We start from the raw sequence: 12,353 nt of genomic DNA, 5'->3' as shown, positions 1-12,353 counted from the left end.
TCAGAGGGAACATAGTGACATCACAATAGAACACTCGTGCTCCTATTGGCCAGCGCTAAAACACATTGTACGGTATAGGCTAAGGGGCGGGACCAATAACAAGTAATATATATTTTAGATACTTACGGTTTAGTGTGTCTAGTTTGAAGCTCCAGACGGTTCATCAGCGTGTCACATTTCACATTTCTCCATTCTGTTTATAAATGTTATTTTTAAACACTTTGTGAATAAATGAATTTGACTGAACCCTCAGATGGAAGATCACTTTGGGAAATGGATGCCAGAATTCTGCCGGATAAAAGCAGCGGTGTGAGTAGAAACACTTTCCCTATACAGGTCTCTCTTTATAGTCCTGTTATCCACTCCTCCTTTCTTCCTAACTCCTGTTCCCTACCTCCTCACTCCTCCTATTTTCTTCCTAACTCCTATTCCCTACCTCCTCACTCTTCTTCCTTTCTTGCTAACTCCTCCTTACCTCCTCACATCTCCTTAATGTTTCCTCACTTCTCCTCAATCCCTGTTATCATTGTCTCTCACCTGTCTCTCGCCTGTCCCTTACCTGTCTCTCACCTGTATCTCACCTGTCCCTCACCTGTCTCTCACCTGTCCCTCACCTGTCTCTCACCTGTCCCTCACCTGTCTCTCACCTGTCTCTCGCCTGTCCCTCACCTGTCTCTCACCTGTCTCTCACCTGTCCCTCACCTGTCCCTCACCTGTCTCTCAACCGTCTCTCAACCGTCTCTCACCCGTCTCTCACCCGTCTCTCACCTGTCCCTCACCTGTCCCTCACCTGTCTCTCGCCTGTCCCTTACCTGTCTCTCACCTGTCTCTCACCTGTATCTCACCTGTCTCTCACCTGTCCCTAACCTGTCCCTCACCTGTCCCTCACCTGTCTCTCGCCTGTCCCTTACCTGTCTCTCACCTGTCTCTCACCTGTCTCTCACCTGTCCCTCACCTGTCTCTCACCTGTCCCTCACCTGTCTCTCAACTGTCTCTCACCTGTCCCTCACCTGTCTCTCACCTGTCTCTCACCTGTCCCTCACCTGTCCCTCACCTGTCCCTCACCTGTCTCTCAACTGTCTCTCACCTGTCCCTCAGCTGTCCCTCACATGTCTCTCACCTGTCTCTCACCTGTAGAAATTAATAAAGTAGATTTCCTGTAGTTGTGAACCTTGTAGTTTTTAACGTGTTGGTGTAAATGTGTTTCAGTGCGTTCTGGTGGTGGAGGTTCCTCGTCTGAACCGGAGAACCTCAGAACCGATTCTGGTCCAGTTCTGCGTCTCCAACGGGAAAAGGAGGCGGAGCCTAACGCAGAACTTCACTTTCCTGCCCGCCGTCAAACAGGAGCCGGACCACAACTCCCACAATGCACCTGGCCCCGCCTTCCACCAACCGGAACCAGACATGCAGTTTTACGAGTCATGTGACCTCCCGGTGCATTGTGGGCCGCCTCACCTCCATCCCCCTCCTCACTCCCCCTCCCTACCTCCTCACTCCTCCTCCTTGCTTTCTAACTCCTCTTCCCTACCTCCTAACACTTCTTCTTTTCTTCCTGACTCCTCCTCTATACCTCCTAACTCGTCCTTACCTCCTCACTCCTCCTTAATGTTTACTGACTCCTCCTTCCTTCCTCCTCACTCTTCGTCCTCGCTTCCTAACCCCTCACCCCTGCCTCCCACTTCCTCCTTACCTCCTTACACCTCTTCAGTGCCTCTTCACTCCTCTTCCTTGCTTCCTAACACCTCCTCCATTCCTCCTTACACCTCCTCCTTACCTCCTCACACCTCTTTAATGTTTCCTCACTCCTCCTACATCCCTCCTAACTCCTCCCCGCTACCTCCTCAAACCTCTTCCTTGCTTCCTCAGATCACTTCCACTTCCCCTCGCACCTCCTCCATCCCCTCGATGCCTCCTCACACATCCTCCCTACCTCCTAGTACCTCTTCCTTGCTTTCTCAGATCTCCTCCACTTGTCCTCAGTCCTTCGCCCTTCCTCCCTCACCCTCCTCCTCCTCCTCAAGTGGACTTCAGAGGAGACTCTCCCCCTCTCTGAGCTCCAGGAGAGTCTTGGTGACGTCTCCTCCCCCCCTGAAGGTGTCTCCTCCCTCCTCGAGCATCAAGCAGGAGTTTGGGGAGCGTCCCGAGTCTCTGGGTCTGCAGGAGATCACTCTGGACGACGGTAAGGATCTGATGACGTTTATTAAGCATACAGACGTTCCTAAGCCAATCGTAACACTTCAGTACAGAAGGGCCTTAGCCAATCAGAAAGCAGATCTCACAGCACCGGAGGCGGGCTTTGCTGTAGAGCAGTGCTTCTCAAAGTGTGGTCCGCGGACCACTGGTGGTCCGTGAGCGCCCCCTAGTGGTCCGTGAGTATATTGGTAACATTTCACATTTGAAATAAATAAATACATTTGAGTTTTCCGCACTCTCGCGAGAATATCTCCGCAAGGGAGCGAGCTTAAGTTTCATAGCCCAGCGCAACACCTTCATCACATGTCGACACTTTTTTGTACCATTTTTAGGCGATTTGTAATCTGTTCTAGAAAAATGATGTGATTTTGGATATGTGTGGAGTTAGGTGGTCCGCGAGTGTTTTTTGATTGGTTAAGTGGTCTTTGGTATGAACACGTTTGAGAAACACTGCTGTAGAGAGACCTCAGAGTGTTAACTCAATATAAGGTCAACACATTGGCGATGCGCTGAGGTGGGAAGTAATGGAGTACAATTTAGAGTCATTGCGTGCCTATTGATTTGAACACGATCCGTGTGTCCATCATTTCCTGGTCTTCTCTAAAGAGGGACCAATGAAAACTCCAGACGCACATACACGTTACGTACAGATGTGGAGATATTCTTAAAGTTCATCATCAGGGTCAAATAAGTGTTCCCCCCGTGCCACCTTGTTTACTGCATGACAAGAAAAGGACCTGCACACAAAAGAAACCGACAAAACTGAAATCAGAAGGTTTTTAAATTTTCCATCAGAACCTGGTTTCTGAAATAAAGCAGACATCTTAAGGCCCGGACACACCGAGCTGACCCCGAAGGGCTGACACAGACGGACCCGACTGTTGCGTCGCCTCGCGTCTTGGCCATGTGTCGCACTGGAACACACCGCAAAGACTTCAGCCGACGGCCAAGAAGCACGTACGAGCTGCGCGTGAGTGGCAATAACTCTCCTCACCAGCAGGCGGCGGTAGTGTGTATTTGTCATTCAAAACAGGCAACAACCGGAAGACAGGCTGCGTGATATATACAAACAACAAATAGCGTGTGTTCGATTTTCACGCTCCTCCATCGGAAACATGTTTCGTGCGGTAATGGCGGCATCAGCCCAGAAAATGAAAAAGAATAGCCGTCTGTGTGCGCCTTCTTAAATCGTTTGTTTGCGTCCCTCACTTCCGTTTAGCTTCTCATACACGGATTCGCTAGCTGAACAGCCAATCAGAGTGATTTATTTGGTCGACAGCGGCCGCGGAAGGTGTCGGCACGGCCAAAAAGACACGACGGTGCGGGGATCACCAATCTGAGTGGGGCGACAGGACGCTCATCGACGGCCAAAATCGGCTTGGTGTGTCCGGGCCTTAATTGTGATGCTGAAACAGTTCTCTCTGTCTGTGTGTGTGTGTGTGTGTGTGTGTGTGTGTGTGTGTGTGTGTGTGTGTGTGTGTGTGTGTGTGTGTGTGTGTGTGTGTGTGTGTGTGTGTGTGTGTGTGTTATTTATACGAGGGGGCCCCCTGTTTGTGTGTTTCTCTCTGATCTGTGTTAATAATAGTTTTTTGTTGCTTGTTGCTGCTCTGATGATGCAGCGAGGGTTAAATCTGTTGCTGCAGCTGTCACACACACACACACACACACACACACACACACACACACACACACACACACACACACACACACACACACACACACACACACACACACACACACACACACACACACACACACACACACACACACACCTCTTGCCTTTCAACATGACTTTGGCCCACTGTCAACATTCTATTCTTTAAAGTGAGTGTGGGGATGGTGGAATGGAAGTCTCTTTTATCCAAAGCGACTTCCATGCTCAATACTGTGGGCAACCCCCACAGGAGCAGTTTAGGGTGAAGTGTCTTAGGGACACAACAACATGCTGACTGCAGTGGGGTTTGAACGCACTAGTCCACTGCGCCACACACCTCTATAAACATTTGGGATAACGTGAGCACACAACTCAAGTAATTACATGAGGTTTTATATTGAAAAACTGTGAAATGCAGCGATTGCTTTTCCTGGAAATGTACGACAACATGTTCCTGATATTGTTACACATTTCTCTGTTCATATTTACTCAAGTTGTGTGCTCACATGAGGCATCATCTTGTGGTCTTTAGACGTTTTAATGCAGAAGTGTGACATGTTGAGAGATGTTGGAGGCGTGTTATCTCTGAGCCTCAGTCAGATGGAGAAGATACCATTCTTTATTTTTTCTGCAGCGTCCGGTTTCACAACAGATCTAAGTTTAGCCGCTCGCTGCCGTGCAGAAAAACACTTTCTGAACCGCTGCTAGTTTTAATAACTCAATACTTTCTCAGTTCCACTGAGAGCGGCCGGCGTGAGAATCAGTTTGTAGAAAGAGATGTGAGTTAGTTTGTAGTGAGAGGATTTAATGCAGAACCTGTCACTACGGCACACACACATGTTTTAATTGAACGTAGAGATTGAAAGCGTGTGCAGCTGCTCCCTCCTGTGGTCAAACAGAAGCTACTTTTCTTTCCATGCATTTGTTTACAGAGTGCTTTTAATGTTGTGTTTACATCCACAGTAGGAAGCAGTGTGTTTGGGTTTGTTCAATTATAGCCTGAATTTAGAGCCTTATGAAAACACTCCTACGGAACAGGATTAGGGACAAATGGGAATTATTTTGTGAGTTCTGGGAAAAAGTCACTTTTGATCAAATCCCCAAAAATGTTTACGTTGCTCAAAAAATGTTCCGAATTTTTTTTTTTTATCCCGGAGAACAGACATTTCTTATTTTTCGCTGTAAACCTTTTTCAGAAAAAAGAATAAAACAATTTCCTTTCTGAAATAAAAATATTTTTTTCTTGAGTTCTGAGAAAAAAGTTAGAAATTGGACTTTAGAACTCAGAACATAATTTGTATTGTATGTTTTTACTTTAACTTCTTGTGTTTATAAACATTTTTATCTTATTTTATTTAACTTCTTACGTTTGAAAAATAAAATATATAGTTGTATTATTTATTTCATCCTAAAATGGAGTAATTGTTAAATAAAGTGTTCAGATTCTGGAGCTTTAAACCTCTTCCCTAAGAGTTTCAGATCGTTTCTAAATCAGGAAAAAGCTCATTTGTTTGTTTTTTTGTATTGAATATCAGAAGATGTCCAGCCCTGGTGATAAATAAAGCTGGTGTCCTTCTTCTGTTTGTGTTGCAGTGAACGAGATCATCGACAGAGACATCAGCGGACTTCAGTTCACCGACGAGCAGCCGTACCGCAGAGACTGAAACTCACCGAGCCTCAAGTGCCTGAAACTCACCGAGCCTCAAGTGCCTGAAACTCACCGAGCCTCAAGTGCCTGAAACTCACCGAGCCTCAAGTGCCTGAAACTCACCGAGCCTCAAGTGCCTGAAACTCACCGAGCCTCAAGTGACTGAAACTCACCGAGCCTCAAGTGCCTGAAACTCACCGAGCCTCAAGTGCCTGAAACTCACCGAGCCTCAAGTGCCTGAAACTCACCGAGCCTCAAGTGCCTGAAACTCCCCGAGCCTCAAGTGCCTGAAACTCACCGAGCCTCAAGTGCCTGAAACTCACCGAGCCTCAAGTGCCTGAAACTCACCGAGCCTCAAGTGCCTGAAACTCACCGAGCCTCAAGTGCCTGAAACTCACCGAGCCTCAAGTGCCTGAAACTCACCGAGCCTCAAGTGCCTGAAAACCATAGAGAAACACCGAGACGCCTCGTTAGGAAACACCGAGACGCCTCGTTAGGAAACACCGAGACGCCTCGTTAGGAAACATCGAGGTGCCTCGTTAGGAAACATCGAGACGCCTCGTTAGGAAACATCGAGACGCCTCGTTAGGAAACAGAAACACCGAGACGCCTCGATGAGAAACACTGACGCTTCGATGAAAACCAAAGATCTTCTCACGACTGATTCCTCAAAGAAAAAGGGCTGAAATCCGACAATCACCAGAAACACCAGAGGCCGAAGACCGTCGTTATTTATTGGCCAGTTAATTATTAAGGAGTGTATTTTTGATACTCTGGATCTGATCCGGTTTTTAAAAGAAAAGTCCTTCAGCTGATTTTTTGATATCGCTTTAACGGTTTACATTTCCTCCCCGATGTTCAACCTCGTGTCGCGGTGTGAAAGTGAAGACACTGAATCAGAGATATGTGTATCGTAAGGTTGAAGTAAAAACGAAAGAAAAAGTGATCTGCTTCGTGTTTTCATACGTCATCTATCGAGTGAGTTTTAAACACTTTATCCTCAACTGTCGATTATCTCACATCTCAGGCACTCGTGGTTACAAACAGATCAACGTTATACGAGCTTTTAATGCAATGAATGACACAGAAGGAAGAAACGTATCTTGAATGCAACCGGTCAAAATGCTAAATCTGGCCCTCTGTTGCCTTTTCATGTGTCGTGGCTTTTTAACCTTATCCTAACTGAAGCCGCTGAGGGATGGGAGCGGGAGAACTAAGTTCAGACACGTGTTCCAGATGACAAAACAACGTCCATACGAGTGTATATCTTTCAATCCATTTATTTTGCTGTCCATATTGCCTTTCTGTTATCATTCAGATACCAATATATGCTCGCCAGTCACGCTGAATACAAACGGGTTTAACACACAGCTCATATCCACACGGCTTCTGCCGACACGGTCAAAAACTGTTTGCTACCGTCCCACACACATGCATCTGATCACCCAGGCCCAGGAGTTCAACACTTCTAATCCCTATCTGATCAAATCAGATTTGGATTTTGGGGAGTTCAAAACCAAAAAACAGGATTAGGATCACTTTGATATCAGATCAGGAAATCCAATCCAAGATTTAATCTGGATCAAATCTTCAAAACGGGCAGTTCAAACCGACAACACAGGAAACTGGATTACCCTGATCCCACCAGCGTGGTGGATCTCCAGTGGATTTCCAGAGCAACATGAACTGTACCATTGATTTAAAAATATGTTTCAATATAAATAAGATGGCAAAGTTTGTTAACTGAAATAATACACAATGTTTAGCCTTCATGGCAAATACATTTTATTTTTCATGTTTTGGTCACGTTTGTGGTGGCCTATTTCGTTTTCAACCAAATGTTGACATAAATGTTTATGCTCATAAAAGTATCACAACAAAGATTGTCAATCACAAATGTAATTTTGATTAAAGAAAAAATATCTTTCAACAAAAAAACAGTCCATCATCTGTCATCACCTTTCAAACGTAATTGCGAACAATAGAAGTCTCTGCAATGTGGTCTCTTGTCTTCCTTGTATTCTTTTTCATGTCCACTAGATTAAATCACTGATATTCAGGATCGAGTCATCTTGAAGAGTCTAATTCTGATCCTGAATTGCTTTGAAATACAGGGTCACAATCTGTCCGACTTGTCTGATCCTGGATCACAAAAAATGGGATTTCAAAATCTGATCGGATTGAGATTAAAAGTGTTGAACTACTGGGCCCCAGTGATTACATTTACACACATTCACAAGTGAATACTCCATCTTGTGTTCATTGTTGGAACTGCATCATTCATTAAACCTGTGATACGAACAAAGACACGTGCATTATGGCTCCAACAATATGTCGATTTTTTGTGAAATGACTGCAAATGAGACGCCTGATTAAAGTCATTGTTGGTAAATATAAATAAATGACGGAGCCAGTGGAGTGGATAAAGTTCAGAGAATAATAATCTGATTTAATGTTATTATTGTTCCTATAGAGAGGTGCAGGAATGAGTCCTAAAACCTGGGAATGAGTCAACATTCATGGTCTGGAAGTCAATGGTTGTCTGAATGTGTTTTTGGTTGTTAGTCTGAAATAAGGTCTGGTGAGCACAAGCGGAAGAGATTTAAAAAAAAAACATAAAATATGGATTGGTAAACTTGGATGCTCTGTTGTGATTGGTCAACCTGCTTAGAGAGATGCCCCGCCCCCTTTGCCTGTCAATGTGTTGTGGAGTGTTAGCCGATAGGAGGGTTACATAGAGATGATGTCACTGGAAGTAAACAATGGAGGCGTTTCAAGCCGGTGGGGGGAGAGAAACACGAGATGTTAGCCTCTGCAGACCATTTACATGCACTCAAACCAACAGGAGAGGGAACACCCAACACATGTAATAATATAATAGAGCCTCTTTAAAGACTCGTTCCTTTAAGGGAGGATTTATTTGATAGTTCTGTTGAATTCTGATTTCTTTGAGGTTAATGTTGAAGTTCGTCATTTGAAGAGCTTCTGGTCGGGGTCCGGCTGCACGAAGCAGACTTCCTCCACAGTGGATCCCGAATCCCCCGTCCAGCAGCTGTTGGTGCAGGTGAACACCAGCACCGTCCCAAACTCCACCTCCAGTTCCTCCTCTTCCTCCTCCCTCCTCCTCTTCCTCCCCCTCAGAAGACTCACCAGAGCGGGCATCAGCTGCATCTCAAACGTCCGTTCCCCACCGCAGGAGCCACATCTCGGCACCTGCATGTTTTCCGGCGGCTGTGAGATGAAGAGAGGTGTTCCTCGCCGGCTGTAGCGCAGAATCTGCTGCGGACAGAGCGAGATCTTCTTCATGAAGCGAGAGAAAACGGCGTCTCCGTGTCTGGCTTTCGTCTTCTCGTATTTCTCCTCACCTCCGCCTCCATCTCCGTCCTCCATCTCCCCCGCGGAAACCCCCTCCCTCCTCTCGTATTCCCGCAGAAGCTTCTGAGCGTGATGCAGCTCGTCTTCCTCCCCGAAAAGCTCAGATTCCTCCACCACGCTGATGAAGAACGAGCGGAGTTCGGGAACGCTCTCCTCAGGAACGTGGTCTCCGAGGGTCAGGTCCTGAAGACCGAGGCTCACGTGCATCTCTCCGGCGGCTAGGAGGAGAATGAACAAGTGTCAGGAAACAAAACCCTCTCTCTCTCCTCCGTACCCACTAGGGCTGTCCCAAATAACATTTTTCGGGCTCCGGATATTCGGTAGTAATCAGCAGCGAATACTCGAATATTCGTTCCGCGTCCGGGGGGGGCCGTAGTAATCGGCAGCGAACCGCTTCGACACGTGTATTTTGGTGTATTCACGGCATTCATTTTGTTATTCTACAGTATTATTGTTTTATAGTTATTTGTTAATGTAACCCAATTTGTGTTCTTTGAAATTGAAAAGGATATCGCATTGTGTTTGTTACTTTCGTTGCAGTTGTATATGGACATGCTTTTATTTTGAAGGAGAGTTAGCGCTGTTGACAGGAAGTTGTTGTTGCTATGGAAACAATGTGACAGAGATTAACGGAGAAAAAGTCATATCTACATTTAAAGACGGAGAAAGTAAACGATAACGTTTATGGTTAAGTGTTAGCACCTCCCGAAGAGGCACAAGCTCTTACTTTGATATTGGAGATTTCAATTAATTCAACAACAAAAAAACGAAAAAGAAAAAACGAATATCCGAATAACGAAATTGAAACCCGAATAGTACTCCAACAAACGAATATTCAGATATTCGGGCACAGCCCTAGTACCCACATCTCTAAAAACAGGGGAACAACGGAGCTGATCCAGATTCGCTGCGTCATGACGACATTACTAAAATGTGGGCGGGCTTTACACCCACGGGCCAATCAGAAACGTTGCTGTCAGAAACAACAAGACGTGTTCTGGGCGTAATACGGTCTGCGAATTAGCACTTTAGTAACAGGGCTGGAGTAGAGGGATTAAGTCTTTACCTTCTTCCTGATGAGCTGCTTCCTCCTCTTGCACCTGGCTCTCTTTCCTTCCACCTCCACTCTCCTCTTCTTCCTCCTCCTCCTCTTCCTCCCCCCAGTCCTCAGCGGTGTCGCACCACTCTGAGGCGGCTGGTGCCTCTTGAATCGGAGCCTTTGTGCAGGAAGTCTCCTCCGGACGCTGGGAGCGAATCACCCTCCAGGTTTCTGAACTGCTGCTGCACCCTGAACACAGAGAGAGGAGTAAAGTCACCAAGTACATTTACTCAAGTAGTGTACTTTTTGAGGTACTTGTACTTTACTTGAGTATTTCCATTTTAGGCTACTGTGTACTTTTCCTCCACTACATGTATTTATACCTTTAGTTACTTCACAGATGTGGATGAATGATGTGAAATATAATCAAGTGTTAAATCAGACTTTAGTTCCACCTGGAGTAAATCCACCAGCTACCCTGCAGAATACAAAGTCATTCAAACTAGCTGCACCTTTACCAGCTTTGAGAACACTTTCATGATCAATCATTATAAAACATATCATATATATTATTCTGAAATGGACCAATCTGCACAATGACTACTTTTACTGTCTTTCACTATATTTTGATGAGAATACTTTTCTACTTTTACTTGAGGAACAGTTTGAATGCAGGACTTTTACTGTAACAGAGTATTCCTACACTCTGGTACTTCTACTTTTACTCAAGTACAAGATCTGAGTACTTCTACTTTTACTGAAGTACAAGATCTGAGTACTTCTACTTTTACTCAAGTACAAGATCTGAGTACTTCTACTTTTACTCAAGTACAAGATCTGAGTACTTCTACTTTTACTCAAGTACATGATCTGAGTACTTCTACTTTTACTACAAGACCTGAGTACTTCTACTTTTACTCAAGAACAAGACCTGAGTACTTCTACTTTTAATCAAGTACAAGATCTGAGTACTTCTACTTTTACTCAAGTACATGATCTGAGTACTTCTACTTTTACTACAAGATCTGAGTACTTCTACTTTTACTGAAGTACAACGAGTACTTCTTCCACCCTGTACCTGTGCACGCGAACAGGTGAAGTGTCCTGTGGTGGGGGGGGCAGATGTGCACGGGGCAGTACACTTGCACGACGTGGGCTAACGGGGCTCCGCAGCGCGCGCAACGGGGAGGCTGTCGCGAGGTGTCCGGAAGCATCCAGTCCGGTTTCCCCCCCAGCTTGTTGGTTATGAACGAGGCTCGGTACCGCTCCGGGTCCAGATCCCCGTCACTCAGACCCAGCAGAACCACCTCCATCTCACACGTGTTACACACCGGAAGTGAGAGGAACATGGTCCGTCATCAAAACAACTCCGTGTGCAGAGGGAGGCTCTTCACAACACTGACTATAACACCTCTTGTTGTTAAATTCTGATTCTGATTTCACGGAGAAATCAACCTGAAACACATTTGGTGGTTCATTTTACTTAATAATAAAGTTAAGGAGGTTACTTTTAAAATATTACAATACCCAGCAAAGGTTGATACTTGATATTGAATATTCCTGTACTTTTTGTGATAAAGAAGTAACTAAAGAAAGTATTTGACATATTCTATGAATGCAAGTAGTCGTGTATACTTAATATTGGGAGTCAAGTCGTTAGTGTGTTTAGCATGAGGCCGTGTAATAAGCGGGATAAGAGTGTAATTAAAATCATATGCACTCGTGTCTAAGAAGGGCAGTGATATCATAAACCTGTTAATTTACGCATTCAAACACCGTTTCTTCTAGCAACTGTTCTTCCTGCTCTTCGCAGCTGAAGCTGTGTGGCTTTTATCCTGGATTAAGTGTTTGAGTCATGGATGTTTAAAGTTTAACTTCAACACGATTATTTACTCTTTATTCATGAAGTATGACGCTCCACTGTCAGGCGCTTCTCCGTGTTTCTGTTTGGTCATATGCTGCTAATCCCGCCCCTTTGCTGTGATTGGCTCATAGCCGGATGGAGGAACCCAGGGTTGATTTACCGAGTTGATAACCAGCCTCGTAGGACCGTTATGTGTTTGTTAGAGTTATAGAATCCAGACAACTCAAAGATGTCCCGGGTATGTTGACCTGCCTTCGTCGTACAGGACTCCGGAGTAAATGCACGAGCAGAAACGGTACTTTTGGGTCCAGGTTACGTCAAAGAAGCCGTAAATAAGAGGTCCGTCATCATAACATTTCCGCCAGCTGAGTGGCCGTTTACCTTGTAAAACGCACGTGCTCTCTTTTAAATATGGTGTAAACAGTCGATACAACTCTAATTGTATTGTAGAATATGTATATATTATTATATACACGTAACAAGTTGGTACAAATGTAACAGTTATTCGTAAAACAACTACAGTGAGAAAGGTTCCTACCAGAACACGAGTAGTACCCCGCAATGCCTCAATGAGCTCAAC

General features: G+C 45.2%; 3 protein-coding genes across 4 annotated transcripts in view; 2 read left to right on the top strand and 1 right to left on the bottom strand.

Annotated features, from left to right (window-relative positions):
* Nucleotides 1–6,441, top strand: part of LOC307040806 (nuclear factor of activated T-cells, cytoplasmic 3-like) — a 16,888-nt gene extending 10,447 nt beyond the window's left edge. Inside the window, exons 9-12 of one of the 2 annotated variants that reach the window (XR_013808618.1) lie at nucleotides 254–309; nucleotides 1,210–2,179; nucleotides 5,441–6,026; nucleotides 6,073–6,441. Coding sequence is in view for 1 of the 2 variants with exons in the window: in XM_079683921.1 (XP_079540047.1) it covers nucleotides 254–309; nucleotides 1,210–2,179; nucleotides 5,441–5,511 (1,097 nt within the window). In the remaining variant the exon portion in view is untranslated. Of the gene's footprint in view, nucleotides 1–253; nucleotides 310–1,209; nucleotides 2,180–5,440 lie in introns of both variants that reach the window. The other variant, XM_079683921.1, reaches the window with a different exon arrangement.
* Nucleotides 6,442–6,759: 318 nt separating this feature from the next.
* pdcd2l (programmed cell death 2-like) lies at nucleotides 6,760–11,392 on the bottom strand. Its single transcript, XM_079683976.1, has 3 exons — nucleotides 10,988–11,392; nucleotides 9,937–10,158; nucleotides 6,760–9,088 (listed from the first exon to the last, which is right to left on the bottom strand). The coding sequence occupies exons 1-3, from the start codon at nucleotides 11,256–11,258 to the stop codon at nucleotides 8,466–8,468; spliced, it is 1,116 nt and encodes a 371-aa protein (XP_079540102.1). The 5' UTR covers nucleotides 11,259–11,392; the 3' UTR covers nucleotides 6,760–8,465.
* A 629-nt stretch (nucleotides 11,393–12,021) lies between these two features.
* LOC307040805 (protein NLRC3-like) overlaps nucleotides 12,022–12,353 on the top strand; it is a 61,956-nt gene continuing 61,624 nt past the window's right edge. Inside the window, exon 1 of the mRNA XM_079683915.1 lies at nucleotides 12,022–12,068. The gene's annotated coding sequence lies outside the window, so the exon portion shown is untranslated. The remainder of the gene's footprint in view (nucleotides 12,069–12,353) is intronic.

This window comes from Notothenia rossii (assembly GCF_949606895.1).
Source record: "Notothenia rossii genome assembly, chromosome: 5".
Lineage (NCBI taxonomy): Eukaryota > Metazoa > Chordata > Actinopteri > Perciformes > Nototheniidae > Notothenia > Notothenia rossii.
This window is presented reverse-complemented; position numbering and strand designations above follow the sequence as displayed.

Coding starts and splice junctions, on each gene's coding strand:
- pdcd2l (XM_079683976.1), bottom strand. CDS start 11,258: ATGTTCCTCTCACTTCCGGTGTGTAACACGTGTGAGATGGAGGTGGTT. Junction 10,159..10,987: donor TCACCTGTTCGCGTGCACAG/GTACAGGGTGGA, acceptor CTCTGTGTTCAG/GGTGCAGCAGCAGTTCAGAA. Junction 9,089..9,936: donor AGCAGCTCATCAGGAAGAAG/GTAAAGACTTAA, acceptor TTCTCCTCCTAG/CCGCCGGAGAGATGCACGTG.